The sequence below is a fragment of the Bos taurus genome, chromosome 4, assembly GCF_002263795.3.
Source record: "Bos taurus isolate L1 Dominette 01449 registration number 42190680 breed Hereford chromosome 4, ARS-UCD2.0, whole genome shotgun sequence".
Lineage (NCBI taxonomy): Eukaryota > Metazoa > Chordata > Mammalia > Artiodactyla > Bovidae > Bos > Bos taurus.
The window spans coordinates 76,254,671-76,267,045 of NC_037331.1; the positions used below are offsets into that span (position 1 = coordinate 76,254,671).

Consider the following 12,375-nt stretch of genomic DNA (forward strand, 5'->3'; position numbering starts at 1 on the left):
AGACATGAAAACACAGACAGATGACAAGCCCGTATGGTTGGGGCACCCCTCACCTGCAACTCAGAGGGCTGCGGTTTTCACACTGACACAGAGGCATGAGTTGAGCAGAGGTGGCTGGCCACATGCAGGCTCCCCTGGCCCAGCCAGGCGGTCCCCAGGCAGGCTTTGATGTCTCAAGTGCCTACGGGTGCTTGAGAGCCCCGAAGGGGTGCCTGAGCCCCATGTGAGCTCGAGGGTTTCCCTTCTGCCACCCAAAGAGACAAGGCTCCCTGAGCTAAAAACAGTCAGGCAAACCAGAGGCAGGGAGTAACCTGAGTGCTGGGTACAAGGCTGCCCAGGGAGACAGCTGTCCTGTGATACCACCTGCCGGTGCAATCGGAAACAGAACAAGTCAGGATGCTGCCTCGCCTCCTCGCAGGACCAGCCAGGGGAACTCATGGGGATGACCCGTCCTCACTCACTTCCACATTCCGTGTGCTCAGCTCTGCAGCAATAGATGAAACCACCAAGGAAGATGACTGATACATTGGAAAACATGAAAGATTGAGTTTTTACACAAAGAAAAGCAGAGCTAGAGGAACAGGCTTGGGCAACACGGGGATCCCTTCAGATGAAGCACCAGCCTTTCTCTAGTGAGAGGCTCGTTCAAACCCACAGGAAAGTCAGAGCATGAGCAGGCAAAGGATTAGAACACACACTCCACACAGAAATACAAATGGTAAGCACACGTGGAGAAGCGGCCACGGCTAGTAACCAGCATCTGAATAAATGGGAGGAACCACGTTCTAACAGGAAGCAGGGAAAAGGGGAGGGAGGGAAAAAGTGCGTCACGAGCAACAGTGGGAATACACACCAGAACCCCGAACGCTGGGCCCACCCCACCCACGGGACTGGGTAGGCCTGAGAATCTCTATTTCTGACAGGTTCCCTGTGAAGCTGGCTCTGTTGGCCCCAGGACCCCACTCAACCACTGCTCCCCAGAGCCCAGTGTAACTAATTATTACTTATAAAGATAAAATGAAGCACAACATGTTTTGGAAAATGCCCAGGACCCAGAGAGAGAAAGAACATCCCATTTGCACTCCTGAGGATATAACCAAAGATATTTCAAGTCTATATGAATAAAGATGCTTATGAAAAAGAAACATTTTTAAGTATCCAAATGTCAGATGCCATACACGCACACAGGAAGCAGCAGCTGTTTTCCATTACCTTTAGAGCACCGGCTGGATACACCTATGGGAAATAAGTCAAAATGCAGAAATAAAATTGTGTATACACCAAAATGACAATGACATGGGGAGAGAATGTGCATAAGGACAAAGACTTGAAAATACGGAGCGTTTAGCTGGGTTGACAGGACTGGGTGACATTTACCATTTTGTAGATTTCCTGCTTAAGAACATCAGGCCTGCTATTAGAACTCAGACGTGTCTCTGAGCCTCCACTAATCTGGGTTTCCTCAGCTGTAGGACTGAGAAAATAAACCCTTGCTCTCAGAGCTGCAGAGAAGTCACATATGAACAGCAGCAGAGGCTGGGCTCGCAACTGCTCCATGAGAGCAAGAGAGGTTGCTCAGCCACTGTGTTCCCAGGGCAGGAATGTGGGCATAGGGGGAGAAACACATCTGCAGAACCCACATGTGCGGCCAGCACCCTCACCATTGACAGGCAGGACCCACTCGAGAGACAGAGGGCGCATCAAGCATTTAAACACGTTTTAAGGGTGGAAGCTAGGTAATCTGTAGGAAAGGTGGCAAGAGTAAGAAAAGAAATGAAGACAAAATCAGAGAAAGTAAGTCCAGAAAAAACCATAATTCTAAAAAATACATGCACCCCAGCGTTCACTGCAACACTGTTTCCAACAGCCAAGACAAGGAAGCAACCTAAGTGTCCACAGACAGATGAATGGATAAAGAGGATGTGCTATACTTACACAGTGGAATATTACTCAGCAATAAAAAGAGAATGAAATAATACCATATGTAGCAATATCGACAGACCTAGAGATTATCATCCTAAGCAAAGTAAGTCAGACACAGAAAGGCAAATATCAAATGATACAGCTTATATGTGGAATCTTAAAAAAAAATGATACAAATGAACTTAAAAACAGACTCACAGACACAGAAAACAAGCTTATGGTTACCAAAGGGGAAAGGTTGCTGCTACTGTTAAGTCACTTCAGTCGTGTCCGACTCTGTGTGACCCCATAGATGGCAGCCCACCAGGCTTCCCAGTCCCTGGGATTCCCCAGGTAAGAATACTGGAGTGGGTTGCCATTTCCTTCTCCAATGCACGAAAGTGAAAAGTGAAAGTGAAGTCACTCAGTCGTGTCCGACCCTCAGCGATTCCATGGACTGCAGCCTACCAGGCTCCCCCATCCATAGGATTTTCCAGGCAGGAGTACTGGAGTGGGGTGCCATTGGGGGGATGCATAAATTAGGAGTCTGGGATTAACATATACACACTACTGTATATAAAATAGATAACCAACAAGGACCTACTATACAGCACAGAGAACTCTATTCTGTAATAATCTCTAAGTGAAAAGAATTTTTTGAAAAAAAAATATATATAATTGAATCACTCTGCTATATACCTTAAACTAACAGAACATTATAAATCAATTGTACTGCAATAAAGCCAAATAACTTTTTAAAATTAGAAAATGTGGGAAAGGAAAACATTTGAAAGGAGATGGAGAAGAGGGAAAACAGAGGGGATGAAAAGGAAGATTCAGATTCATCCACACAAGAGTGGCCCCCACATCAATCTTTCCAGCACTTCAGCAGATGTATTTAAGGGGAGAGAACTCTGAAGACTCACTTTTGGGATCTCTTGGACGTGATGAAGGTAAGGACACAAAGTTCAAGGCCCTCTAAGCAACAAAGACTCCTCATTGGTGCTAATGATGCTGATCTGGAAAAATACACTCCTTATACTCAAGCATGCACAAGTATACACATGTGTGCACACATATACACACATCTACATGCGCACATACACACAAATGCACACACATCCACAACCATACACACATGGACACGTGAACACAGACATACAGGCATGCACACAAGATCCACATGAATGCAAATCCACATACGTGGATATACCCACACACTAACATGAGCACATATGCACCTCTACACATTTGCACACAGGCCCCACATATCTAATACACATGTGTACAGAAATACAAATCCACACATGTGCACACAAAACACACACGTGCACACGTGCACATCACACGTGTGCACATTTCCTCACAGACAAGTAGCTCCCACACCCATACACCATTCACAGACAAAGCCACCCACGGATCTACACACGATCTAAATATACATAAGCCATCTACTTCTTTTACTGTAAATACTAGGCATCATTACAATACCTATAAATGGAAATATGTACATTTTAAAATGTACAGTCAGTACTTCATGCCTTATATTTACCACAATAATAGCATCTCATTTATAAACCCATCCCATCCACCCCACCCCAGGAAAACAAGCCTCTACACTTTCATAAAGCCCAGGAGTCTGGGGGCTCCTAGCTGAAGGCCTCATCTAGGGTGCTCAGAGCAGCCTGGTGGTCCCAGGACAGCAGCAGAGGAAACATCACTGTGGGAGTGAGCCCAGGACATGCAGCTGACAGCGGCTGGGGCGGGGGGAACCCAGCCCGGCTTCCTCCAAGCCTTCAGATCACAGGGTACAGTGCTCTGCGGCCTCAGCCAAGCTCAGCTGTGGGGCTGCCAGGGTGACCCCCACTTCCTAACAACTCAGCCCTTCCAGAGGCACCAAGTCCAGCTCTCCTCTACCTCCACTTAGGGCATGCAAATGCCCCAGGGCATCTCCTCCATAGTCCTGTACCACATATCACCAGCAGGTAAACTGAGGCCACAGATGGCAGTTCTTCTGCCTTCACTCCCACAGTGCCCCCAACAACTGTCCACTCTTCCCCAATAGGCCGAGGGAGCTGGCCCACAGAGGCACAGGGGCCAGTGGGGGCCTGAGACCCCTATCCGACTCTCAGATGAGTCAGGCTGGCCCCACCCCCAGAGCCCTCGGTGTAGAAGGCTGTGAGGCTCCATCCCCCGACCCCAGGCCCCCCACGCCCCTCTGGGTGAGGCCCTGGGCACTGACCTGCTTCTCATTCTCATCCTCCAGCCTCAGCCGGTCCTCAATGCAGTTCCGGGCCTGCAGGAAGGCCTTCCTCTGGGCGCGCTCAGCCAGGATCCTCACGAAGATGCCATACACGTTCACACCGAGGAAGAGCAGAGCGTTGGCACCCAGCTGGGGGGAGAAAACAATGCAGAGGACTGCACCAGGGGCCTGGCTCGGCAGAGGCTCCTCCACGCCCCCCAACCACCAGCCCACGAAATGACCACGCCAGCCAGACCCACGCGCCAAGCCAGCCTCATGTGGCCACAAGCCAGGCCTCATCCCGCACCCTCTGAGGGGTCATCTGTGCTATAAGCTTCATGTCATTGAATAGTGGGCAAGGATGCAAGGTGCGTCCCCCAAAATTCACGTGGAAGTCCTGACCCCCAATCCCCCAGAGAGGGGCTATACTTGGAGACAGGGTCTTTCAAGAGGTAATCAAGAGAAAGTGAAGCCATTGGGGCGGCCCTAATCCAACACAAGGGGCCTCCCTGGTGGCTCAGTGGTAAAGAATCCGCCTTCAACGCAGGAGACACGCATTCGATTCCTGGGTCGGGAAGATCCCCTAGAGGAGGGAATGGCAGCCCACTCCAGTATTCTTGTCTGAGAACCCCATGGACGGAGGAGCCTGGCAGGCTACAGTCCATGGGGTCACAAAGAGTCGGACACAACTTAGTGACTAAACAATATCCAGAACAATCCCACATGACTGGTGTCCCTGTAAGAGGAGATGAGGACACAGACACACACAGAGGGACGGCTGCCCGAAGACACAGAGAAGACAGCCATCAGCAAGCCAAGGAGGGGCCTCGCGAAACACCAGTCTCCAGAAGGCCGAGAAGGGGCGTCTGCTGTCTGAGCTGCCCAGTCTGGACACTTCATTACAACAGCCCAAAGAAACACTACACCTAGAAGTGTCGAAGGTGCAGACAGAGTGGTTATTCCCATAAAGGCAGCATGGAAGGCTCTGGAGAAAAGCAGCGAAGGCGAGCGGATTAAAAACAAAGAAGAAAGAATGGCATTTGGGTACAAAGTGGACTTTTGCACGTATGAAGATGAAGAAAATACAGCGTCCAGAGCCTCTGATGGCTCCAGTTCTCACTCCGCATCAACAGACGAGAAGCCAGAAAGGGACCTGGCCAGGAAGGACCCTTCCAGGGCAGCTTCTGTCCAGCCTGGGAGTTAAGGCAGAAAGTCTGAGGAGCGCAGTGTGTGACCACTTCCTGCTTTCACCTGCCTAATCGCAAGTCCAGGCCAGACTGCCCAGGACTGAGCCTGGGGGACTTCACAGGAACCCACGACAGATGATGGTCACACCGCACAGAGTGGCAGGGCTGGGGAAGGATCAAACCCCATGTCCCCTGCTCAGCCTCCTCCGCTGACCTGTACCTACCTCTCATGGCCACAGGGCCCAGGGCCAGACAGAGGTGCCTCCATGGACCAGCAGAACCCCAGCACATCCCCCTGGAGCCCCCAGGCCACTGAGAGAGAAAGGGCACCCACCCACCTCCCTGTGAGGCTGCAGTGTTCATAAAACCGCTGCACCCACCCACCCCCGTCACAGTCACTGTAAAAATGGATGATTTTGTTTGATTAAACTCCAGCATTTCCTGCAGGTTCTGAGTGTCACCGCTCCTCATGGATTAACCCGAAATACTCCCCACCCAAGACTGATATCACACACGACTACACAGGACAAATAAACACAGTGGCAGATGGGACAGCAGTCCACAATTAGAGGACACCTGCCAGAGTCCAGGCAGTGACGGGCAAGGTGGCCCGAACAGGGAGAGTTGAGGGACAAGGACAGGGAGCCCAGGAAGGTCGCAGTGGGCAGTAACATCCATCTAGAGACATGGAAACTGTTCACAGGAGGACACAAGGAGACAGGCCAAGCAACTGGAATCCACAGGACCCCAGCACCCAGTGGTCATCTCCCTAAACCCCCAGCAGGGGAGTGAGCCCCCAGCAAACCCAACAGGGACAACTCGCCCACTTACAGTTGGCAGAGGATGGACACACACTTACACCTAACACGGACTGCGTACAAAATACTCTCCTGCAAACCACCTCCTGGATCCTACCTCTGCCCCCCAGAGAGAGGGACGGCCATCCTGAGAGGAGTCTAGGAGAACAGCCGAAAGTCCAATAAAAATGGTGCCTGCCGTTACCTGGAAGGTCGCATTGTGACCTGACCATCTCCATGTGACCCTGATTATCTCCCTGTGACCCTGATTATCTCCACACGATCTCATCATCTCCACATGACCCTGAGTATCTCCATGTGACCTGACCATCTCCAAGTCAGGTCCTGACATCTCCATGACCTCATCATCTCCCTGTGACCCTGCATGTGACCCTTCACCCTCACTGTGACCCTGAACACCTCCAAATCTGAGCGCCCCCCTAGCTGGAGCATCCATGCTTTCTCCAGGTGCAGGACTGGAACACACATGCTTCTCCAAGGCCAGTCCAGTCGGTCTCAGTGCAGGTCCTGGCGGCCAGCACTGTGCTCCCAGGGCAGCTGCACTGGGCCCCCGAACCAGACAGTGTCTTCTGTATCTAAAGGACCACCTGCTGTATTCTGGGACCAGTTCATGCCAGTCTGTTGATGAAGGTGCTTTTCTGGTGGCACCAGGAAGACCAGAGTATATGAAACAACACACTGCACATTGGTGGAATCAATATTTGGTCTTCCCAGGTCGTGCCAGTGGTAAAGAATCTGCCTGCCAATGCAGGAGACATAAGAGACATAGGTTCGATCCCTGGGTCAGGAAGATCCCCTGAAGGGGACAGCCTTCAGGGTTGTGCATGGCACAAGTGCATGGAAACCCACTCCAGTACTCTTGCCGGAGAATCCAATGGACAGAGAAGCCTGGTGGGCTACAGTCCATAGGGTCGCAAAGAGTCGGACACCACTGAAGTGACTTAGCAGGCAGGCAGGCAGAATCAATATTTAAAAGCATACTAAGTGTGTTTAAAACACCCACAGGTACAGGGCTGGACAGGTTTCTAAAAATTTAAATAACAGTGAGTCTTTGCACAAAACACTCATCTCCCAGTAGAGCCTTAATCATTCATGGCTTCTGCATGCCGTCCTAGCCTCAATTTAAGCTTCTGAACATGGAGACGAGATAACACACAGGATGCCTCTTCTGAGATGCTGTCCAGCCCGGCACCCCTGCGGTGAAGCCCTCAGCTGTCACTGTCAGGACAAGGACAAAGAGTCCAACTGAGGGGCCAGGCACCCAAGGTCAGCTGAGCACAGGGTGCACGAAGCCATAGGTCACACTTGAGCCTGGAAGCCAGGGCTTTTCAGGTGGCCTGTGGCAGAAACAGGGGAAAGTGGAGGTCCCCAGTGAGGTCTGGGCGGAGAGGCGCGGGCCAACGGGCAGAAGGGCTGGCAGAGGCTGGGCAATCTGGTCAAGGGAAAAATCAGTAGCAGAGTGGCGGTGAGCTGGGTCCCCTTGTCACCCCCTCTACACCCACCTTCCTCACACCTGCCCTTTACTCTGTGGCCACAGTGATCCCCAGGGATACCAAGGCCCAGCTGGATGCATAGCTGGCTGCCTTGTCAACACCATCTGAGACACTCACACAAAGAAGAGCCCGATGGCCTGCCCCACAGCTGGAGTCTAGCAGGCAGAGTGGAACAGAGATAGGGGGTCTTCCCTGCCCGATGCTCTGAATTCACATTCACAAACCTGCCAATCTTCCCCCAGGAAATCAAAGGAGGAGGCCGTCCACATGATGCTAAAGCCCCCAGCACACCTGCCTCCCTGCCTCCACTCAATTCCCACACACTCCACGATCAGGAACCAAGGTGACAGGCACAGCAGTGACAAGAGGCCCAGGTCCTGCCCCACAGGGCACAGAGATGTTTCAAGACTGGCTACCTAATCAGTGACCAGGGAGGAGGGTGACAAGGCAGAGAGAAGCCCAGAGGTCACCTGCTGGCAGGTGTGGCCTGAAGAGGGCGCTGGTTCACACTGGCTGCAGTAGAAGCGGTGACGGGGGAGCCAGGCTGAGGCTTCTGAGCTTGGGGAAGGGTCCGTGCTGGGGTGGAGGCTGAGTACCACACAGCCCGGAACACGCCTCCCGGGACTGACAGGTCCTTGCCACCCCCACCAGCATCCTCAATCTACAGACACAGGGGTCCTGAGGAAGGGCAGGGCCCCCAGCTGCAGAGGGCAGGGCACACCCAGCAGCCCCACCTCCCGGGCTCCCTGTAATTGCCCTCACTCCTGGCCTCAGGGCACCTCCCCCACATACCTGGCCTCAGCATCCAGACCCCCCAGGATCCCCTGCAGCCTACACCCCCCTGGATGCCTGGGCCCTGCCAGGAACCCCATCTGCACCTTTCTCACCCCTGGAAGGCTTGCCCTTAGAGCTCTCTTCTTCTCCAGCTGAAACTCCACGGCCCAGCAGGACACTCTCCTGCCACTCCCACTCTGGAAACGCCGGGCTGGTAAAATCCAGCTCCCCACACACCGCTGGAGGAAACGCCAGGGCCTGCCCACCCAGGCGTCTCCTAGGAGTAAGTGCACCACCCCACACCCGTAGCCCGGAGAGCTTCTCCATCCCAATCCTCACCTGTCCCTCCACCCCTCTCTCTGCCTGGCCCAGCCACTCCCACTGCCCATGCCCCAGGGTTCCCTGAACCCTCCAGCTGGGACCTACTGCTCTCTTTCTCCTGAAAATGAGACTCCTCTTCTTCTCCTGGGCCTGCCCAGTTTTCTCCTCTTTCAGCAAAACTCTTGGAAAGGCCCCGTGGTGTTCCAACCTCCGTCCCCTCTGCAGCTATGCTGGGTGGTCTGTGACCAGGTCAGGACCACCTTCATATCCTGAACCCAGGCTCAGGTCCCAATGTCCAGCCCACCCTGCTCAGGCCATGAGCTCCCCTCCATGGGCACCCTCCCCAGCATCCTCTGGTCCAAGCCTCGCATCTGGACCCCTCTCTACCCCAAACTCCACCCTTTGTGGTATCTCAGCCACACTCCACTTGGGAGCCCATCCCTGTGCCAAAGACCCCCAAACCAATACCTTCAGCTTGGCCTAGCCAGTCATCCCCCTCCCCTGTCCATGCATGTCTCCTGTTGGGTGTCCGTTCAAGCCTGCTTGGGACAGGCCCTGGTGGGACCCCTGGTGGCACCCAGCACTCACCCCAGCAGCCTCTCCCACCTCAGTTGATCCAGGCCCCTGGAAACCTCTCAGGCCACGGCCCTTTTCCACCACCAGCAAATCCTACCGGCTCTGTCTCCAACACAGGGCCCCCTGACTGCCCTCCCTGCCATCCGCTGCTTGGTTGCCAAGCTGCCTCCTAACCCAAGCCTGTGCCCCTCCTGGCCCTTGAGGCTCCTGGACGGTCCTCTGCTCTAAATCCCTAGTCCTGAGTCTCCCTGGGCCCAAAACTCTCTGTGGCTCATGCCCTACAGCCTGTCCTCTTCGTGTACCCCTGGCCTGGCCCACTTTGCTTGGGGCCTCTGTCCTGCATTCCTGGGAAGGAACCCCCTTCCTACACAGTGCCTGATGCACTCCTGACCTGCAGGGGCTCCACTCAAATGTCACCTTATCAAAACCACTTACCTGACCCCTGGCGAAAAGTGCACACACTTCCACCTCAGCTTCTGGATTCTCCTGCTGGCTGTTTCTATTTCTCTCCTTCTGCTGCTTTTAGAAGTTACTATCTTCCAATACTATTAACTCATCTGTCACCTCCCCTACCTGCTGCTGCCTCTCAAGGGGCCTCAGTCTGTCAGGTCCGCGATAGATCCGGGAACCTCTCATAATATAGCAGGTGCTCTGGTGTTTGTTGAATGAGTAACTGAGGGCATGTGGGTGGGGAGGTGGCCTGGCCCTGGCACAGCCCTGGAAAGGGGCGGAGGGAGGTGCAGGGAGACGCCTGCACTGCCAGGGGCACTGCCCAACCTCTCTCCAGGTTGTCTCAGACAAGACCTGATAAGACTGCAGCTCAGCTCTCGCATCTGTCATCAGCCGGGCAGTGGGGAGGGGTCCCAGCGTTTCCACGACCGACAGAGGCACATGAGAGGCAAGGCGTCAGCGTGTCCTGGTGTCTGCAGTGACACGGCTTCTGGGGCATGCTGAGCTGGTGGGAGCCGGGCGGGGCGGGGCGAGGCACAGTGCACAAACGTGTGCACACAGGGACTGGTCACACACCGACTCTAGCCCCACAGAGGCTCTCACCTCACCGATCATTTCGGACCCTTGAACACACTGGACTTCAGGAATGGATCCCACTGCACAGGGTCCTCCAGGGACATGGTGAGGGCCCAGGAACCACTTGTGATTCCTGCAGATAAAGACCTGCTTTACAATAAAGTAGCAGAGATATTCCCAAATCCTTAGGCTACACCAGTGACTCCCCAAATGTGCTCACTGAGCTTTTCGTCCATAGAGCAGGGTGAGTGTGTTTGGAAAAGCAGCCATCTTGCAAAACAAGTTCAAAGAGCACACATTTCAGATCCCTTTGGCCACGGATGATTCAGAAGGCAACACACTCCAACAACATGACAGCGTTTCTCACATAAGGAAACTAGGCAAAGGCACCAAGAAAAACACACTCTTTCAGAGAAGGCCAGCACTCAGCACAGCACTCCAGCACGAGGCTCTCAGTGAGCACCCTCCGCCCTGACCACCAGTGCTCACAACCCAGTTCTCCCAGCAGCAGTGGACAGAGAGTCCCAGAGCACACACCTCGCTCAGATGCTCAGATGCGGCATGGAGCTGCCAGTGCAGATGCGGGAGGCACCCAGGCTGCAGTCTCCCAGGAGCTCATGGGGCAGCTGCCGAGAAGGGCGGTGGGGGGACACTGCATGTGATGACAGGTCACGCAGGAGGGCAGACCACGGGGCCAGGGTCCCAGGCCCGGCCCGGGTTGGAGCAGCCAGGCCCTTCTGCAGCTGGCCATTCTCCTTGTCCAGAGTGTGGCATCTGACGTCCAGCCCGGGCACATGGTGCCTTGGGCCCCAGACGAGCTGCTTCGTGAGCTATAAGGCCCATTCACCCACTGAAGGAAGCTGTGCTCCCAAAGGTCAGGGTCTACTTCAGCACAGGGAAAACTGAGCTCTGGTAGAGCTACTCTGTACTTCAGAGTCAAAACACAAATCCGCCCTCAGATTGGGAATGTGGCCCTGGGGAGGACTTCCCCTCTGAGAGTGGGGACGGCAAGAGGGACACCCAGCTTTCCAGAGCTCCTGAGGCATCATAGGTGGGAGTCCCATCCCCAGGGTCCCTAATTGGCATCCTATCCCCTTGCAGCTAGGTTACTCATTGGGGCAGACGACCTGTTCCCCTACACTCTAGTCCCTCAATGGGCATCCTGGATCCCTCACCTGGGCACCGCCTCACCTGGGCACCCCTCACCTGGGCACCCCTCACGTGGGCACCCCTCAGGAGCATAGCAGGACACCCTGGTCTGGGCCTGCAGCAGCCCCACTGCCCACAGGATCACTATGGACCATGACTCCTGGCCTGCCCCCTCTTAGCTACACTGCCCATTTCACCAATGCCCCTGACTCCAGACCTATACACACAATGGCCCTGCTCTCCATCCCTGTGTGCAGACTGTGGGCCCTCAGACCACACACCCCACACCAAGCCTGGCACAAGGCGGGTGCTTGATTCTGGAAGAACAGTGGGTGGCCTCAAACCCAGGGACCCAGACTCTGTAGGTCTGGGGTGGGACTTGGGCCTCTGGATGCTACCAATACGTGCACACACACACATGAACACACTCACATTCCTGTACAGGAGGACGCATGCACAGGTATACACACAAGCAACTACATGCCCACACAGATGCACACACATTACACATGTGCACTCACTTGTGCCCACATTCATGCACACATGTACACACACGAGCCCCATCCCCAGAGCTGCGTCCATGCTCTGCACAGCCCCACCCAGAGACCCAGGAGTCGAGAAGCTCTCCCTCGGCTGGAGGCAATGTGAACACCGGCAGCTCGGGTACAAAGCAGATCCCGCCACCCTCCAATGCAGGAAGGCAGGGTCGGGAGCTGCAGGAGAAAAAGCAGGATCTAGGAAGGACGAGGACAGGAGGGACACAGACGCAGCACTGAGGGGCAGCCTGCACTGGGGCAGTGAAGGCAGTGAGTGTCATTCTCACGCCACGCCCCACACACGGATGTGTGCACAAGGAAGCCCAGCCTGCCCTGCTGAGACTCACACAG

At 54.4% G+C, this 12,375-nt stretch overlaps 1 protein-coding gene across 1 annotated transcript in view; it reads right to left on the reverse strand.

Moving 5' to 3' along the window:
• The window catches only part of ADCY1 (adenylate cyclase 1), a 99,668-nt gene that overhangs the window by 80,582 nt on the left and 6,711 nt on the right, over nucleotides 1-12,375 (reverse strand). Inside the window, 1 exon segment of the mRNA NM_174229.2 lies at nucleotides 4,145-4,294. Coding sequence (NP_776654.1) covers nucleotides 4,145-4,294 — 150 coding nt within the window.